Source organism: Camelina sativa, chromosome 4, assembly GCF_000633955.1.
Source record: "Camelina sativa cultivar DH55 chromosome 4, Cs, whole genome shotgun sequence".
NCBI lineage: Eukaryota > Viridiplantae > Streptophyta > Magnoliopsida > Brassicales > Brassicaceae > Camelina > Camelina sativa.
In genome coordinates this window covers 14,330,114-14,349,309 of record NC_025688.1, presented here as the reverse complement: position 1 = coordinate 14,349,309, position 19,196 = coordinate 14,330,114, and the positions used below count along the sequence as shown (strand labels likewise).

Below are 19,196 nucleotides of genomic sequence, written 5' to 3'. Positions count from 1 at the left end.
AACGATGTTAGTTCATGATAAGCTCCAATTGGTTTAGCTTATTGTACAATTATAGGCCTGTTTTTCTGCCTCCATAGCAACAGCAGAGGGGTGTAAGAGATTAAACTCCTGCTTTTCACAAAGGGTAGCATAGGCTTCCTTCATTTTAGCAGTCAAATGATCGACCTTACTTCTCGCCAAAGACCGAAGCTTAGGCTTGAGTGCCTTTAACTTCTTTGTAAACCGAAAGAGAGATGATGTGGATAAGGGAATAGCTTCAGAAGCATGCCAAAATTCTGCCACCAACGGCTTAAACTCCGGCATGTCCACCATGGCATTAACAAATTTAAATGGTTTACGCCGCTGCCTGTACTCCCCTTGGCTCACAAGATTGATCCGACAACGAGCATGATCTGAACACCCTCCTGCTTCAAACACATTAAAGGACTGCGGATAAACAGCGAGCCAAGCTTCATTGACCAACACACTGTCCCACTTTTTTTAGATTAAATCATTTTCCCTTTTGTTACACCAAGTAAACAAGGGACCTTGAGACTCCAAATCAGAGAAGGAGTAGTAGTTCACTACCGATTGAAAATCTTCCATTCCCTCAGTGATACCAGGACCATTTGCACCACGAGAGTGCTCATCGATAGATAAAGTTTCATTAAAATCGCCAAAAATGATCCAAGGCTTGTCCCTCATGAGAGGAGAGTCCATATGGTTACGTAGATCCTCCCATAAAGATTTCCTCTCATCGACCAGATTTGAATCGTAAATGAAAGAACATAAAAACTCAGTCTCCTGAACATGTGATAAGTTGCCCTGTTTTATATACCGGAGTGAGTCTCACGTTATTCCGCCAAACCACCCAGATACGTCCTCTAGCATGATGCTCATAGTTCGACAAAACCGACCAGTCTCTAAAAAACTTGGCACCCAACCACTGTGCCTTACGTTCCTTAACTCTCGTTTCTAACAGACACCCAAACCGCAATTTAGGATCACCAACCCACTTCTTTATGACGGAATGTTTTGAGGTTCGATTTAAACCTTGGACATTCCAAAAGAAGCCAGACATTTATGACGCTTGGAAGAGGTCCTCTTACTCTGATCCCTAAGGTTTAAATTAGGAGGTTGAGTAGAAGGATTTGAAATAACTTTGTGAGCAGTCTTTGAACCACGAGGAAGAACGGGACGTAGTTGTGGTATAAGAGAAACCCCCAACTGAGTCTCGCGTTGTTGTGTCTCCTCCGCCACAACATCCTTGGGACTCAACTCATGGACGCTACTAGAGGTATCCTCCTCCGCATCTCCCGTATCACTAAGAGTAGAGAAAGCGTTAGAGAGGAGAGAGAGACTGGTAGATTGCAGCTCGGTTGACCTCTGTTTCCCTAGGCGACGGACCGAATTAGGGGTGGTCCACTCCTCCGCATCTACAACAATTGTCTCCCTAACAGGGGAATGGGTTATAAGAGCATCATAAGGAACTGATTCCCCCTCCCCCGTTACCACAAGAGCAGGGGATGATGAGACCCTCTCCGGTTCTGTAATATGTAACAGGGGCAGGAGGAGAATTGGTTTTCGTTGGTGAAACATTAGGTAGAGCTAAACAAGTCTCCTTGAGATGGCCCCATTTACCACAAACACCACATTTGGGCGGCAACCAAGGATAAGTATACTTAATGACAACATCAAGTTCACCCTCCTCTTCCCCCACAAAAACAAAATCTCTTGGTAGCGGTTTGGTTAAGTCGGCTTCAACCAGAATCTGAGCAACATCAAAACTTGAGCAAGCATCCGTTTTCGGATGTAAACGTATTGGTTTACCAACAGCACTAGCCAGGAACTGCAGACCTTTATGTGTAAACATAGTGGATGGAACATCAGTTAGCGTAACCCGCACTAGTATCGACTTTAAGGCAGGCTAAGTTTCCTCCTCAAACGGAGACCATTTCGTAATAACCATTTGAATGTCCATAATATTCCACATGCCTCGATTCAAAACCCTACGCCGCATGGACTCATTTCGAATCTAAAACTTCACAGTTGTATCATTGACTTCAAAAACATCGATCAAGGTAGAAGTATCGCCTAATCGCCAAGTTTTGTTAACTATCATATGTATCTTGCCAACATGAGGAGCCTTCGTACTTAAAAACTTACCAAGCAGAAAGTCCTCCCATAAAGGCTTAGCCCCCTGCAGAACCTCCTTTGGAACTATCACACGCTGTTTACCATCCACTTCCACTACATCGAAAGGTTGCTTAGTGAAAACATGTTTACGGTCTATGTTTGCGTAAGAGCGCTTGGATTTCGAATACACCCCCTGTCCCGGATTCACCTCCGTAGATCCCCCCACAGGGGCATGCAACGATGCCGAAAGATCAACCTCTTGAGAGACCTCACCCATCGGAGAGGAGATCCGCTCTTCCAACGCCTGGACCACCCCTCCTAGCGTCGGAGAAGCCGGCGGCGGCATGATACTTGCGGAGAAAGCCAAAATCTAATATTGCCTTTTTGTCTCTCGCCAAAACCCTAGACTATTTTTCCCTTCTTGGATTATCGTATGCCGAATGTCTTTTATGATAAATGTTTCGTAGTTTGGCGATTAGGTTAAGCCGTTAGTATGTCATTGATTGCTAAAATCACTAACCAACACTTAAAAAACAAACCTCCTATTATATAATCATATATCTTTCTTTCATCATTCTCTTCTGTTCTATTAAAACTGAATCGGTTCTTTTGAACTTGAATCAGTTTTAAACTTTATTTGTTTCTTGAATCGGATAAATGTTTGTTTGTGCTTGTTTGAAGAGGCTCATTGTTTATTTATGCTTGTTTATGCTCAAAGTTTTTTCTGTGATAAATGATTGATTGCTTGGTAGTTGTAGATTAGATAAATGATTATTTCTCTTTGATTGCTAAAAACATTAATTACAGTTTTTTAAACACAATAACCTATTGTTATATATGAAAGACACCTTCTTTCCTTCTCCTTCACTCTGTCCTTCTCTTTTGCTCTTTCTTTCTTCTTTAACAACCACCAAAAACCTTCTTTCCTTCTCCTTCGTTATGTCCTTCTCATTTGCTCTTTCTTTCTTCTCTTAACAACCACCAGTATCTAGTAATGGATCCTTCTAATAATCCATTTAGTTTACCTTCAGGGGTTTTAGACCTTTTAACTAGCCACCAGTATGAAACTGTGTCGCCTAGTGTAGCTCCTCCATCGCCAGAAGTCCCTGTCTTTACTTCCCATTGGACTGATGCTCCAACCCAAGATGTAAACACACCTGAAGAGAGAAAAGGAAGACGGAATTGGGCACCCATAGAAGATGTCGTGCTCATAAGTGCCTAGTTGAACACAAGCAAGGACCCGGTGGTTGCAAATGCTCAAAAGGGTGGGACTTTTGGAAATGGACTGCAGCTTACTGTGTTGGCTGCTTAGAGGCTGCAACAAAGCAAAAGTCAAGTGGCCATAATGAAAATGATGTCATGAAGCTTGCTAACCAAATCTACCATAATGATCACTAGGTCAAGTTCACACTTTGAGCATTGTTGGAGAAAGCTACGCCATGATCAGAAATGGTGTGCATCTTTTACGACAGATGGCTCGTCAAAAAGAAGAAAGGTTGAAGATGAGTCTCAAGCTTCATCACAGTCAACAAGCACCAATACGGTTAGCCATGGAGATGAAGCAATGGCTCGTCCTCCTGGTGTTGAGGCGTCAAAGGCGAAAGGTAAAAAGATTAGCAAAGTCGTGGAAGGAGAGAACAAGGATTTGATAGTGTTGCATGAGGTGTGGGAGATAAAGCAAAAAGACTATGAATTGAGGAAGGAGGAGTATGCATTGAAGGAGAAGCGTGATAAGCACAACATGTTGGAGAGTCTCCTTGCAAAAACAGAGCCACTTAGTGATATAGAATTGGCTTTGAAGAACAAGTTAATCACTGACATGTTGTCAAATGCTTGAATTGTGTTTATGTTTCAGTTTCTTGTTTAAGTTTGTCTGTGTTTGTGTTTCAGTTTTTATGTGTTTGTGTTTCAATTTCTTGCATTGTGTTTGTGTGTAATGTGGTTATGATTTATATAGGGTGAATGTTGGTTTTAAACTTGAATCGGTCCTTTAATGTTCTGTGAATGCTTGAATCTTTGAACTGACATGTTGGCAAATGCTTGTACGGTTCTGTTCTATTAATGTCTCAATCGGTTATGTTTTTGTTTGTGTTCTCCTCTTGTGGCTCTGATGATGTGTGTGGAATTTTGTTACAGGTTGGTTCTCGTATGGTGAGCCATTAATGTAGAGTCCACAACACAAAGGCTCTGTGTTTTAGACTACAATTTGGTGATGATAATGAAGAATCAATGGTAATAATCGAGATCTCTCATCTCACAACTTTGTATGTGTTATTTACATGATTGTGTTACAAGTTTTGAGTTTTCAAAAATTCAAATTTTTAGAACCAAATGGTTCTACCATTAGAGCAAAAGAAAACTTTTTAGAATCTCATGTATCTAAACTTTTTTTTTTTTTTTTTTTGCATTATCTCTATTGTTTTTAACAAAAAAGTTTAGAACCTACAGTTGAGGTTTATATCTATGTTCTAATTTACCAAAATACCATGTCTATACCACAAATTTTACGAAGATACCATTCTTGTCTCTCATCTTATCTCTTTTGATCATCGAATTTAGGTGAAATATCTTTTCCTTTGCTTCTTCTTCTTATTCTTCTTATATCTTTCTCGCTTTTGGATATTTTTATTTTTGATTGCTCTGTTTGTTTGTTTGATGAGAATTGGGTTTTAATGGCAAAAGTTTCATTCAAGGATTCTCTGAAAGCTCTTGAAGCTGATATCCAACATGCTAACACTGTGTAAAACCCCAACAAAGTGTGTTTTCTGAATTTATTCTTGTGGTACAGCAGTGTTTAGAAATGGTACAAATTGTTTCTTTGGGTACTGAATCTTGTGTTTAATCTGGTCATGAACAGAGTTCATGTAAATTAAGTGATCCAACGACTTTGAGTGATGAGGTCATTTTCGAGGAGTGTTGACTCTTGAAGCTGAACCAAGTCTTTGGTTGATGATGATTTATTTTTGTCTCAGTGGAATTTTTAAATCAATATTTTTAAGATATATAAAATTTTAAAATAATACGTGTTTTTTATGGTCTGGATTTATTATTGATTGCAAACTATGAAAACAATTACATATGATTCTACCATGGCCAATTCTTTGCAATCTTATTAGATTCACTACAAACACTTTTGCTCTCCTGCTCCATGCTCTTGATGGTCACCTTCCTTCTCTATGCTCACTTTCATGTTTATGTAGAATCACTGCGAACGACGATAATTGCGCATCACTGGAGATTGTCTGTAAATTTGCCTCTATTAATATGCACAATTAATAAATCGCATTATCCGGGGCTCGAACCCCTGACCTCACCTCCTGGTGTAAAAACATTAATTAACCCTAGGCCAACCACTGGGCCAAAGGGGCTTCCAAATAATACGTGTTTAGTAATTTGTTTTTGAAATTTTTGCATTTTTTGAAGATTATTGCGATCATTATGAAACATTGATTGAGTTAATTACTAGATAGAAACTTATTTGAGGGAAGTTTATAAGTTTTGTGTTTGTTTAAAAATATTAAAAGATGCAAATTTTTATTTATAAAATCATAAATTTTTACACATTGTGTTTGGATTTATTAGATTTCAGTTTTTTTTTTGGGTATAGTTATCGTATGAAGTATATGTTTCATAAACAAAAATTCTGAAATATTGTATATTTAAAATAGCAAAAATGAAAATTATTGAGATAAATGGCAAAAACGAAAGATTTGGCCTAATAAGTGCATTTTGTGTAAAAATCCTAACTTTTCTTTTTTAAATAAATACCGTTTTATAACCTTTTCAAGAGAGACCGTTACATAGGATGAGTACAGGAATCATTACATGTCGAACTTTCCATACCAGATAAGAAGAGTAAGGTAGCATAGAGTTATCCATAAGTTAGAAAGCTTGGAAATTGGCAAACCAAAGATGGAGGAAGGTCTGATCTGGCGTGATTGGTGATGAGGTTGGGAGATGAGATTCTTTTTTGGAGAAAAGCTCAAAAAGAATCCCAACATTGGTTTACACGAAATCCTTTTGGGATAAGATACAATCAAATATCTCTTGTACTAGACCGAGGTTTTACTCAACAAATTGATGCAACACTTCCTTTTGTGGAAAACATCCGTGAGAAAACCAATGACGTCAAGAGTGACAGACCCACAAATCTTCAAAGAACCATTGTGGCAACCGACAACAACTATGGGAAAAAAGACAAAACCTATCGGGATAAAGAGGTTTATTGACATAGAAAAAACAGAAATAAATGGATGTCTTATAAAATGTTGTATTTTTGGTGGACAACGAACCTGTCTCATAAAATGTTGTAAAACAAAACGAACCTGTCATTTACAGAAGTAAATTTGTCGAGACCGGAATACACGCTGATAATACCTGTCTCATAAAATGTTGTATTTTTGGTGGACAACGAACTTGCCAAACACTGGCTAGGAGAGGTGTAATCTCCGGACCACAGCCAAGAACCTGAAAAGTCCTAGGTGATGTCATGCGTTCCGTATGATACCTGACTTAACCGAATACTTCCCTCATTTCGTAAAATGCCAACCAAAGGAATCTGCCATCTGTCAACTTCCTATAGGTAAAGCCTCTATCAGTGCAACATCCACCGGTTGAAATACTCTGAGAGCATATCCATAAATCATGAGTTCGTACGTCGATCAATTAAATGAGATATTGAAGAATAAGATCCTTAAACGGACCCTTATTTAAAGCTGGTCTTGGGAATTGAGCCGGTACCCAGGGATCATTCTATATAGAAATGGTTTTCCCAGAGCCAACCCATTTAAAAAGTCCTTTATTAACAAGAGATCTAGCGGAAACAATACTCTTCCACCCATATGATGGAGAGTATGACCGAATCGGGTTCATAGGATTAGAATTCCGATAATACCTACTTTTAAAAACTCTGGCAAAGAGTGAGTCTGGAGCCTCAATCAGTCGTCATAACTGTTTAGCCAACAAAGCCGAATGCATATCCCTTTTTACTAAGCTAGCCAATGCATACCCCTCGATAGACCATTGGTACTCCGCCATAAATTCGCCACCGCTTTAGTAAGTTTGGATGTGACTGTTTTTCGTAACCGAAATCAAGACATCAAAAGTCGGTACAACTGCTACAACAGACTTAATCATCACCTACTTTCCCCCTTTTGAGAGCAGTTTTGCCATCCAACCATTCGTCCGCCTTGCAGTCTATCCTGAACAAAGGAGAAAATCTTCATTGTAGACCCTCCCAAGCTCTCAGGTTAACCTAGATATGAACCCAACCACCCAAATTTGTAATCCCAAGAACCCCTTGCATCTTCGTCTTTGCCACCTCATCAACCTTATGGCCTAACTGAGTTATTTTGTTTTCCCGAGACAGCCTTATACTTCTTTAAAATATCGAAAATAACCCCACATTGATCCTTATCTACTTTATAAAAGAAAAGACTATCATCCGCAAACAACAAATGCGTAATCGAGGGACATTTATTTGCCACCTTAATCCCTATAATCTGCTTTTCCATCTCCGCTTTCTGGATATTTGCAATTAACACTTTCATACAGAAAATAAACAAATAAGGAGTTAAAAGATCTCCTGTCGTAACCCCCTCTCCGAAACTATCAATCTGTTTGGTTGACCAAAACACCCTCTTCGAAAAAACCGATTGACCAAAGCCACAAGGTTTGCCTTAACAATTCACCATGTTTCTGGAAAAACAAAACTGTCATCCCATCCATGTCGGGATCTTTATCCGGGTGCATCATAAATAAAGCCATTTTAACATCTGCCTCCATAGTTGGGACCATTAACCGCATATTTACCTCGTTCGTAATTACCGTTTTGACCTTCCGTAGGACATCCTCAAAGTTAACCGAATGAACCGAAGTATACAGATCCTCAAAATATCGTACTGTTGTATTGCAGATATCAGCATCCTCCATAGACCAAATATCATTCTCATCTAAAAGACCAATAACCCTATTACGCACCCGTCTCTGCTTGGTTTGAGTATGAAAGTACTTAGAGTTTTTTATCTCCCACCCGCATTCATTTATTTCTGTTTTTTATGCCAATAAACCTCTTCATCCCGATAGGTTTCATGTAGACAGCCAGGGTACTCCTCAGACACTAATTTCTGGAACAATGGTACATGTGGGAGCAACTAAGAGAGATCGAAAGAACGCTGAAGCTGAAATTAGTGTCTGAGAAGTTTTACAGAAGAATTTTCATGATGGTGACTGACTGGCATCATCTCGGGGTGAACCAAGATGCTTGAGAAGCTTTGGTGAGTATGACGCCTTTAATTTCGGTGACGCATTTGTCATTTGCCTGTGTTTTATTGCCACCGTCAAAGGCGCTTTCAGGAATGATATGTGGAGTTAGGGTGCTGACGCAATGGCCAAATTCAAGGAAGATCATGGACTATAAGCTATTAACATAGATCATTGATTCCAATATATGTTTCTTTCTATATTCAACCTAATTTTGTTCTACTTAATATTTTCAAATTTTTTAATTTTAAGCAACCATTTGCTACCTATGTGTTTGGTGGTTATTTTCAAACAAAGAAAGTTATGTGTCAAATAACAAATTCAACCGTCTTTTAACATCAAAACACCATATTATTAAGGTTGTTTGAAAGAGTTAGCTTCATGAGGCAGCCCCCCCCACACCCCCTAAAACCAAAAAGCTTATATGTGAGAAAATACTATCTCATACTCGAAGTACCTTTTGCAAGGTCATGGGCACAAAACACTATTGATAAAAGGAATAAAATGAATAGAAACGTCCCAAAAAAATTCTAAGATCATGAAAGAACTCTAATTCAATGACAAATTCAACCGTTTTACATATGCAAATCCGGCCAAACAATAGATATGTGTGTGTATGAAACTTTAATATCATCAAATATAAAATGGAAAATCAAAACAATTTTTTTCTTTAGTTTTCTCATTTTCACTTTTCTTACGATCTTCCTACAATATTTGTTTGCATAGCAAATAACTTATCCCTAATTAAATATGTGTTAATTTCTCATTGTTATGGAATTACTATTATTTAATCATACTTTATATCATAATTATTATTATTTAAACCATACATTATTTGTACAAACAATTTTATATGTTTTAATCAATATTCAATGATTTTCTTAACTAAAAGATATTAGATGTGTCTAATATTTTCTCAAATATTCTTCAATTTTGAAAACTCAAAAAACAAGTTATAGAAAACAATGTTTCGTTTTTGTTGGTTCTTTTGAGCTAATCTTGTAGGATGTTGATAACAACAGTTATAAACTCCAGTATCTTGATGAAAACACTACAAAATCTTTAAAATGGATAGTTTAGTTGAATTATAAACTCCAATATCTTAATGAAATCGCTAATAAAATAAATAGTTTTCCTTTATTGTTTTTATGTACCAATACAAATCATTGTCCTTTACCCAAAAATCTGTTTTATAGTAATGTATTCAATGTTTAATACCATAAACTACAACAAGTGGTTGATTGACTTTTGATTAATTAAAGAATATGACAAATGATTTGTAATCCTTAATAATAAAGCAGATACTTTAGAACCTTATCTTCCACGTATCAAAATACAATTGCATACCACAAAACCTACACCTACGCCTTAAACACAAGATTACTCCCCACCATGATATTTTTTTTTTGTCTCTCTCTCTTATTAACATTAGCCGAACAAAGGGCAAAATAGTCAATCTCGAAACCCACTTCAGCGTCTTTTTTCGATAAAGCTACTTCGAGAATCGTAACTGAGGTTTATCTCTATGTACCAATTTACCAAAACACCATTGTCTATATCACAAATTTACGATAATACCATTCTTCTCTCTCATCTCTTTTTGATCATCGAACTTGGGTGAAATATCTTTTCTAATTGCTAAAAACTAAAAAAGGAAAAAGCATCAAACTTTGATTTCCTTTGCTTCATCTATCTTCTTCTATCATCTTCTTCTTCTCGCTTTTGATACTTTTTATTTAGTTTTGATTGCTCTGTTTCGTGTGTTTGATGAGAATTGGGTTTTAATGGCAAAAGTTTCGTTCAAGGATTCTCTGAAAGCTCTTGAAGCTGATATCCAACACGCTAACACTGTGTAAGCCTCTCAATTCTAAACAACCCCTTTTGCAATTTTGGATTTTTCTCTGTTTTTTAATTCAAAGTTTCGATTTTTTTTTTCTTCTGTGGAATAAAAATTTCTCCTTTTTGTTTTTCCAGTTAAGAGTCTGTAAAGGTTTTATCTAGCTGAGCTTTTAGGTTCTGTGTCTTTGATTTTCTTCTCTAGGACTACAACAAAGTGTGTTTTCTGAAAATTTTTTTCTTGTGGTACAGAAGAGTTTAGAAATTGAACGGATTGTTTTTTTTGGGTACTGTATTTAGGGTTTTATCTGGTCCTAATGAACAGAGTTCATGTAAATTAAGTGATCCAACGACTTAGAGTGATGGAGTCATTATTAGGGAGTCTTATCCTAAAAACAGTTTCGAGGAGTGTTGACTCTTGAAGCTGAACCAAGTCTTTGGATGATGATGTTTTTTTTTTCTTTTTTTTTGTCTCAGTGGAATTTGTGTTTGTTTGCAATGATCAAGTGATTTAAAGCTAAAACCTTTATTTAATTTGGTTTCTGATGGTAATCTAGCTGAGTTAGGAACCGCTATGTCTGAAAGGTGAATGTTTTGGTGACTTTGGTAATCTAATTTGTTCTGCTGGTTATGTTAAGGCAACTTATTACATCTGAGTATGCTTGACTCTATCAATACTTTGACCCTTGAATGTGTACTATGATCAAGTGGTTTATATTGTATCCGAGGCTGATCTAGCTGGATTAGACGAGTTCCATGTTTGGTTGCGTGCATTGATCAATTGCTTTTGTTGTTAATGTCTACGATCCTATCAGTATCAATTTATTGAATACAGAATCTTGTTATGTTTGTGCTTTTTAATCAAATTATGTAGTTTTGGTGCTTATGAACAATGTCGTTTTGTTTTCGCTCAATGAATAACAGAGCTTTAGATTATCCTCGGGAGAAGGATGGTGCGCGTGTTCAAATGAGACTGTCTTACAACCCGGCTGCTCAGTTTTTACTTTTCCTTGTCCAGTGGACTGATTGCCACCTTGCTGGTGCCCTCGGTTTGCTCAGAGTTCTCATTTACATGGTATATTCTTCACTTCCTTCTCTTCTACTACATTTTTCAAAACCTTTTCTTGAGATTGTTTGATTAATTCATTGAACTGAATCAGACCTATGCGGATGGGAAAACCACAATGTCGGTTTACGAGAGGAAAACAAGTATTAAAGATTTCTACGGTAATGCACAGATTCAAGTTGTTTGGTAACACAAGTTGATAGTTATTCGTAATGCTTATGGGGTTTTGTCCGTATTGTGTAACAGCTGTGATATTTCCATCGCTATTACAACTAGAAAGGGGTATCACAGACCTTGATGATCGCAAACAGAAAGAGGTCTGCAAGATACGGTACAGAAACAAAGATGAGACTGAAAAGGTCAAGCTCTCGGAGATTGACATCGAGAGAGAAGAAGAATGTGGGATTTGCATGGAGATGAACAACATGGTTGTTCTCCCCAATTGCACACATTCTTTATGCATCAAGTGTTACCGCGATTGGTAAGTCATCAATTCTTTAAAAGGGTATCTATCTCCTTCTGCGCATAACGGATGATTCAATCATAACTGATGGTGATCTTGCAGGCATGGGAGGTCAGAGTCATGCCCTTTTTGCCGGGACAGTCTTAAGAGAGTAAACTCAGGGGACTTGTGGATGTTGATGGAGAAATCAGATACAGTCAATATGTATACAATTGCGCGGGAGAATAAGAAAAGGCTGTTTATGTACGTAGAAAAGCTACCTCTAGTGGTTCCAGATCAAGTGTTTGCATCTTCTCCTTACGATTGCCATGTCAAGTGAATTTAAGAAGAAGAAGAACCGGTTCTGGTAAAACTTTATCTGAATGTAAATAATGTTTTAGAGTAAAGTAGTAATTAAATATAGTAACCATTTCCGGGGGAAGTCCATTTCTACTTGCTTTTCTTTTTATCTGCATTTGGCTTTTGGTTCCCAAACTCTTTTATTTTCTATTGTACATTCATGTCTGAATCTAAAATACCTCTTCATCAAGAAGTGGCTTTTACTCACAAATCTACACTATCTGTTCTTCTTTCAGCTAAAAATTCTCTTCTTTTAAGGTACATAGGAAATATAGTTATGTTATTTATCTGCAATATCAGTGAGACCTCTCTTCTATAACATTGTTAAGAAAAACAGAAGAAGCCGTTGCAACGATTAATCTCATCATGATCATCCATCACATTTTGAAGCTTCGTTAAATTTTACTTCTGTCAGTTTTTGGAGAGTCAAAAAGATCAGGTCGAGCATGATTTTAAAGCTGGAATCTTTAAATAATGGTGCTTCTCAAAACATAAGTTTTTAAAGTTCTATAATTAAATAAGCATATATAAAGAAAAACCTTAAATTAACTTCAGAACATTTTCTAAGAACATTAAACTCTCGTAGTAATCGGAAACAGTCCTTCAATTGTGACACTTCTCATGCTTTTCCTATCCAGATTGTAAAAGAAAAGACGAAACGGATCCGACAATTCTTTTCGAACTAGACAAATTTCGCCGTTATAAAAGGTATCCATGACGTTGAAGTCAACACCAGCAGCTGACTGGGGCAAATGAAAAGTGTTCATGGACCATTCCTCTTTCTCAGCATCTTCCACAACCCACATTCGAAAACTACCCTTACGAGGTTTCTCAACCACACCAATTTTACCTCTGTAGTTGATCAGAGTTTTATCTGTAACTGTAATAGCCCACTTATCAGCAAGCCACATATTCTCATAACCCATTGGTATAAGTCTGCTTGGTACATTGATGATGTTGAACGTTTCAAGCCTAACATCAAAACTCACAATTATAGAATTACTACCCGGGGAATAAGTGTCCTTCACGGAAGCCCCGTAGTACAGTGTTCCGTTCATATACACCCCGCGGGTACGAATAATATGAGGACAGGTGATACACGGAGCCTCTCTCCAAGCTTCTTCTCCTCCCAACACAATAACCTTATGCTCCAATCTCCAAGGCAATCATCAACGGCAAGTACTTTATACTGATCTCCAACAGGATCGTACCCAAACATGTATCTGGGGTGTGGAAAAACTTGTGGATACTCTTTGAATTCGAAGTCGGGAAATGTATGCAGCTGTCTCCTGCTGGGATTACAAATCCCAGCATTTATATAACCTCCAACGCAAATCAAACCCCGACCCGCATTGCACACCGTTTTCCCTTTAATGTTGAGTAGGCTCAAATCTTCGTAAGGTACACAACATGAAGAAGAAGAGGAAGACAAAGATGTGTTTGGGTTAGGCGAGGAGACTAACATAAGTTTTTCTCCGTAGAAGTCTTCAAAAGCAATGAGAAGACGAGGAGATGAGGAAGAAGCAATATTCAAATACCGTTTTTGGAAATCTTGGCTGGTGATGATAGAGGACCAAAGCTTGGAGACGCATCGAAATCTCAGTAAAGACTTCACAGGCAATCTTAAGAGTGTATCAATCTGGAGATCAAGAGGAATGTAGATTTCTTGATCATTCGGACGTAACTTTGTCTTTCTTCCGCTGACGACTACTCGCTTTAACATTCTTCGTAGTAGTCCAACAATTGTATCTTGATTATTATAATTCATAAATATAATTATTCCCTTTCGACGAAAAAAAAAAATAGCCGAATACACAACTTCAATCGTCTTGTTCAAAAATTCCCTAACCAAATTATTGAAGTATGTACGAAATTTTGTTTCTTTACAAAATCCTAAAAATAATAGACTCTTTTAACTAGCCTAAGAGGGATATTGAACTTGTGTTTAAAAGATTTTATAGTATTTTTGAAATCTCTTGTTATTCAATTAGAATTTATAAAAATCTTTTTAAATCTTATGTTATTTAATTTGAAATTTGTGTAAAATCACTTAAAATATTATACAATCTCTTATTATTCAATTAGTAATTAATAAAACTTACTTGAAATTTGTTGTTATTCATTATATCACTACTTTTTTTAAAATGGTAGTTTAAATGATTCTAGAAGACTTTTTCTTTGTTTTTTAGTTGAAAAATATGATTAATAAAATCATACCTACTAGGTTTAAACCCGCGGTACACTGCGGAACAAATTAAATTTTTTTTTAAAAAAATATTTCCTTTAATCTGCTTGTTTTTTTAAATTCCAATTATTAAATTATTGTTTTGTATGTACCCGTGTTATGTTATAAGACCGAACATAAGTTTTTTCTTCTTATGTTTTATACTTATAGTTTACTAGATTAGGACCCACCCGATGGGCGGGTTTAGAGTTTTTAAAATAATATAAAATTTAACAAAGAATATTTAATTTTGATTTTCACAAGAACTTGCAAATTTAACAAAGAATATAAAGTAAGTATTTTTAGTAAATAAAAACTATCTATAAAAGTAAATAGATACACCGAGGTGTCCAATGTAAATATCTGGTGTAAAAGGTGCGACTCTGTGGTTGAGACTATTAATCACATTTTTTTTGAATGCCATCACTTGTGGGAAGTTTAGGATTTATCTCTATCTCCGGTCTCATCAGAAGGTTTTCCATATGAGTCGGTGTACTCAAATTTGAATTTTGTTTTCTGGAGGGATGTCTCTCAACAGTGATCCTGATCAACTTCTTCAATTAACATGAATTTTATGGGTAATCTGGAAGGCCATAAATAAAAAAAATTTAAGGTTTAGAGATCGAGACGAATGATATAATTGCTCAGGCTTTGGGCGATAAGTTAGCTTGGGAAGAGGCGCTATCTTTTACGGCGGTCATGTCGGCTCCATCTCCGTCCTCGGATATCCACGTTTCTTCACCTTGTTATCAAATTGTTGGTTCTTGGAAAGCAACCAATGAGCATTTGTGATTGGGCTGGTGGTGTTGCATTGGTGAGGAGCAAACCTTGTTGTTGGGGGCCAAGTGTCTAAGACGGAGCCCCTCCCCCTACATTCAGAGTTAGAAGAGTTGTTGTGGGCCACAGAGCAGATACGTGCTTAGTTACTCACTATGGTGCATTCCCCTGAATATTGGTCATCCTTCTCCAACTTGTTCGATGAGTTTAATTCGCTGGAGTTTTTTCCACTATTCTCCATCTCTTAGATCCCGCATGCGACAAATTCGAAGGCGGATTGTCTTGCCCGTGCTTCGTATTCTCTTATGTCTGAAGTTTCATTGGTAAACCCCTTCCCTCTAGCTTGGGGAACTAACCGAGGAAATTCCTTTTAATTTATTGTTTGGTTAAAAAAAAATAGATACACTTTTAGTTAAAGAAAATTGTTGTAGATGAGTTCAAAAGTATTAAAATTAAATTAAATTTAACAGATAATATATATTTAATTCTTTTCGTAAGTAAAAACAATGTATAAAAGTACAGAGATAAACTTTTAGTTATAGAAAATAGTTGTTTTTTTTTGCTATAATACACTAATGTATATCCATTTACAAATCTACTGTCTACATTACCACTTAAAGTTTATTTGTATACACAAATATATTTTACTGTTAAAATATACTCTTTAGTCTTAACTACTACCAACAAATTGTTTTTATGAACACATTAAATAATATATTATGTCTCTTCACTTTAACATTTTTATAGTTACAAAACCGCATACGTTAATCTTACATACTCCTATCATATATATTACAATAGCAGTCTTCTGAATAAATTATTTGATTGGTGAAAAAAATATGAGACGATCTATTTTTTCTTTTACTTCAACAATCTTTTTCTTTATGTAAAGGTGAATATTTACATTTTTTTAGAAACAATAAATAATTGTATAATTTTCACAATCATTTTTTCTCTTATATAAAAAGTAATTTTTTTCTTGTAATATAGCAACTTAAAATTAAAATAAGTAAACAATATTATCATTTTTAATTTTATAGTATATATATATAATTTATCTTATAATTAGATTTTAAATAAAAATAAGTTTTATTTTATCTATTTACTTTTATATCAAACCTTTTTAGCTTAGGTTTTGAATTTTTACATTTTTTTAAAAAATTTTAATAATGAATTGACATGTGTCAACATCTGAATGATATTATTGATACATGTCACGATCTTGTTAATGAATAATTTTGTCATCAAAGTTTATATAATAAGATATTTTAAAATTTTGTTTTAAATTAAATTTGTTATTGATTAATATATAATTTTTAAAATTTATTCTATGTTTTTTCAAAGTAAGCTAATATTCCATAAACTATGCATTTTCTCGCTGAAATATTTAGACTCGCAATTACATATGCCCAGCGGACTTTAATTATATCGAGAGACCTTAATGCGGATAACCCACCGATGATCATATATTGTGTTTTTAAAATATTTGATTTAATTAATATTCTCAATTAGAATTTATAGGATTTATTATTATATTTTGTGTTAGGGGATTATACTATTATAGAATCGCATATGCCCAGCGGACAATAAAATAATCTAGCTACATTAGAAAAAAATAATATTATAATCATGTAATTTATAGGATTTATTATATTTTGTGTTGGGAGGAAAAAAAAACGTAATAAGTCATGCAACCTAAAGGCATCGTCAAAGACATCTCTTTCTTTTCTTCTCCGATCGTCGGATGAAATCTTCGTCACTTAGTCTTGCTCATGATCGCCCACAATTACTTACCCAAGTAATTGTCAATTACTTGGGTAAGTAATTGTAAACTTACCTTGACTGATTGATTTTCCAATCTATTATCTGTTGTTACTGTTTATTAGGGTGCTTCCAAGGAGAAGCGTCAATTCACTTTAAAAGATGAATCTTCATCTAAGAAGATGTCATCAGGTAAGTTCTTTATGATTTGTCCCGCAATGTCTACAAAAAAAAAAGTTATGAGAAAAGAAAAAACATTGTGGATTATAATGGTATAGTATTTACGAAGATTAAGATATAATATGTGATTACATACACAGACTCTCAAACATCAAGGTAATGAATTAAGAATAAAGATTATCTTATGAATATACCTTGTGATTATGCCATTGCTATGGCTTGACATCTCTACGGAATGCGTAGGATACAGCCATGAGCCATGTCTAGGTTTGTGGTAATTTTAGAGAGTTGTGTGTTTGATGAGTTAGACAAAAAATGGTTGAACTCTATTTATAGAGAAGTACGAATGTTAGGGCTGCTTAGAAAACGTTTAACAGTTTTGGAATATATTGATTAACATTATATGACTGCGAATATTTTGTATATTAATCAAATTAAGTAGATTGCAAAAAATTAGTGATTCCGTATATTTATAGTTTTTATTTTAGGAATGTTCAGTAATGTATGGAATATATTCAAATATCGTAAAACAAAAACGAAAGTATATTTTTGTACTAGGTGCTTCCCCACGCAACGCGTGGGTTGTAGTGTAGTTGACACTTTCTTGTTTTTTTGGTCTTTTCGTTTTTTCTTTTGTATTATTTCGTTTTAATTAGGCATATACGGGCTTCGCAGTCACTTGTATTTATACACTATATGTTTATACCATTTCGTTTAGATGTGTACAATTGTGGCGTTTATTTTTTTATGAATTATGAGGATGTTGTTTCTTGCTTTTGAGGATCCAATCTTATCATTGACTGATATTGTTCCCAATACATTTATTGTATTTTAGATTTTCTAATTAACTGCCTATGTAAACCCTTCATATGTTGATGTTGCAATAATAAATTATTTTTAAAAAATAATTATTTTCCGTGTAAGTGATTATGTTTGTATGCCCATGTTTTGGTCTAATATCAATAAGATCGTTTCTGTTTTTCTTTAGTTGGCTTTGAAACCAATTTTGAGTTAAGCAAATAATGGGTCGAATTATGGTGTTAATAAGTAATATGAACTCTTATGTATATATATTGTATATATGTGACTATAAGTTTAGCTAACTAAAAAATTCTGTAATATTTAAATATAGTCTTGAACATATATATATATATTTTATTTGTGGGAGGAATGTATAGAATTATTGGATAGAAGTTATTTTGAGTTAAATGATCTTTTATGCCTTTAAAGTGAGTTAAATATTAATAAATTTTTATATGTGTCTTGACCTTTTTAAAAAGGAATACCAAGTGTTTCCTTCCAAATTTGAAGTGACATAGTGTTTTAGTTTTCTTATATGATTTTATGAACTTCAATGTAAAGGTTTTTCAAAGTAATAAGTACACTCACACTGATTGAATTATATAATTTGGAGAAATATTTATTTCGATTAATCATCTGCTCTTTTAAATATATTAAATAAGTATGTTGTTGTTCCTACAAATAGGACAACATATATTATAGTTTAACAATGGAGTTAAGCAATGGAAATGGAACTTGTGATCGCAAGACAAAATGCTTATATATATTATGTTACACATTGATCGTTTAAAAATGAATAGGAACATCTAATTCTCAAATAAAGTTGATTTTTTTGTTAAAACCAACATATGTGAATTTAAATTTAACTATGCAAATTTACAAAAATAAATATGAATAGATTAGAAAGACAAGAAATATAAAAGAAATATTTTGTTTTTATATAAATAAAATAAAAATTGAAAACAATGTTAAATATATATAATACTTTCTACATTAAAATATAGAATCAAACTCTTACAAGTTACAACACATATGAGATATAACAACATTTGATATTGGTAGGAGAGGAGGAGAGAATGTTTACTATAAGATGGTAATCCAAATTTGATAATGGAGATGAATCTTTAAAAAATAGAACAATGTAATATCTATATATATATAATACTTTCTAAATTAAAATATAGAATCAAACTCTTACAACACATATGAGATATAACAACATTTGATATTGGTGGGAGAGGAGGAGAGAATGATTACTTATAAGATAATAATCCAAATTAGATAAAGGAGATAAATCTTTTAAAATAAGAACAATGTAAAATATATATCATGTAGTCTCTAAAATTAAAATTTAGCATTAACAATTTACAATG

General features: G+C 34.7%; 2 protein-coding genes across 3 annotated transcripts; one reads left to right on the top strand and one right to left on the bottom strand.

Moving 5' to 3' along the window:
- LOC104780523 lies at positions 9,979 to 12,315 on the top strand. Of its 2 annotated transcripts, none has more exons than XM_010505026.2 (5): positions 9,979 to 10,228; positions 11,137 to 11,287; positions 11,373 to 11,439; positions 11,525 to 11,759; positions 11,844 to 12,315. In XM_010505026.2, the coding sequence occupies exons 1-5, from the start codon at positions 10,161 to 10,163 to the stop codon at positions 12,058 to 12,060; spliced, it is 738 nt and encodes a 245-aa protein (XP_010503328.1). In that variant the 5' UTR covers positions 9,979 to 10,160; the 3' UTR covers positions 12,061 to 12,315. The 2 variants fall into 2 exon arrangements, with proteins under 2 accessions (XP_010503328.1, XP_019100194.1); XM_019244649.1 differs by lacking the exon at positions 9,979 to 10,228 and adding an exon at positions 10,330 to 10,797.
- Positions 12,653 to 13,863, bottom strand: LOC104783867 (putative F-box protein At3g47150). The gene is given in 3 exon segments (XM_019244135.1): positions 12,653 to 13,082; positions 13,182 to 13,248; positions 13,251 to 13,863. Coding segments are annotated over 3 exon segments (1,095 nt in total). The 5' UTR covers positions 13,849 to 13,863.

Bases quoted from the DNA above. Each gene is read 5' to 3' on its own strand.
- LOC104780523 (XM_010505026.2), top strand. From the start codon at position 10,161: ATGGCAAAAGTTTCGTTCAAGGATTCTCTGAAAGCTCTTGAAGCTGAT. The intron at 10,229-11,136 runs GTAAGCCTCTCA...AATGAATAACAG, and splicing joins ATCCAACACGCTAACACTGT to AGCTTTAGATTATCCTCGGG. The intron at 11,440-11,524 runs GTAATGCACAGA...ATTGTGTAACAG, and splicing joins AAGTATTAAAGATTTCTACG to CTGTGATATTTCCATCGCTA.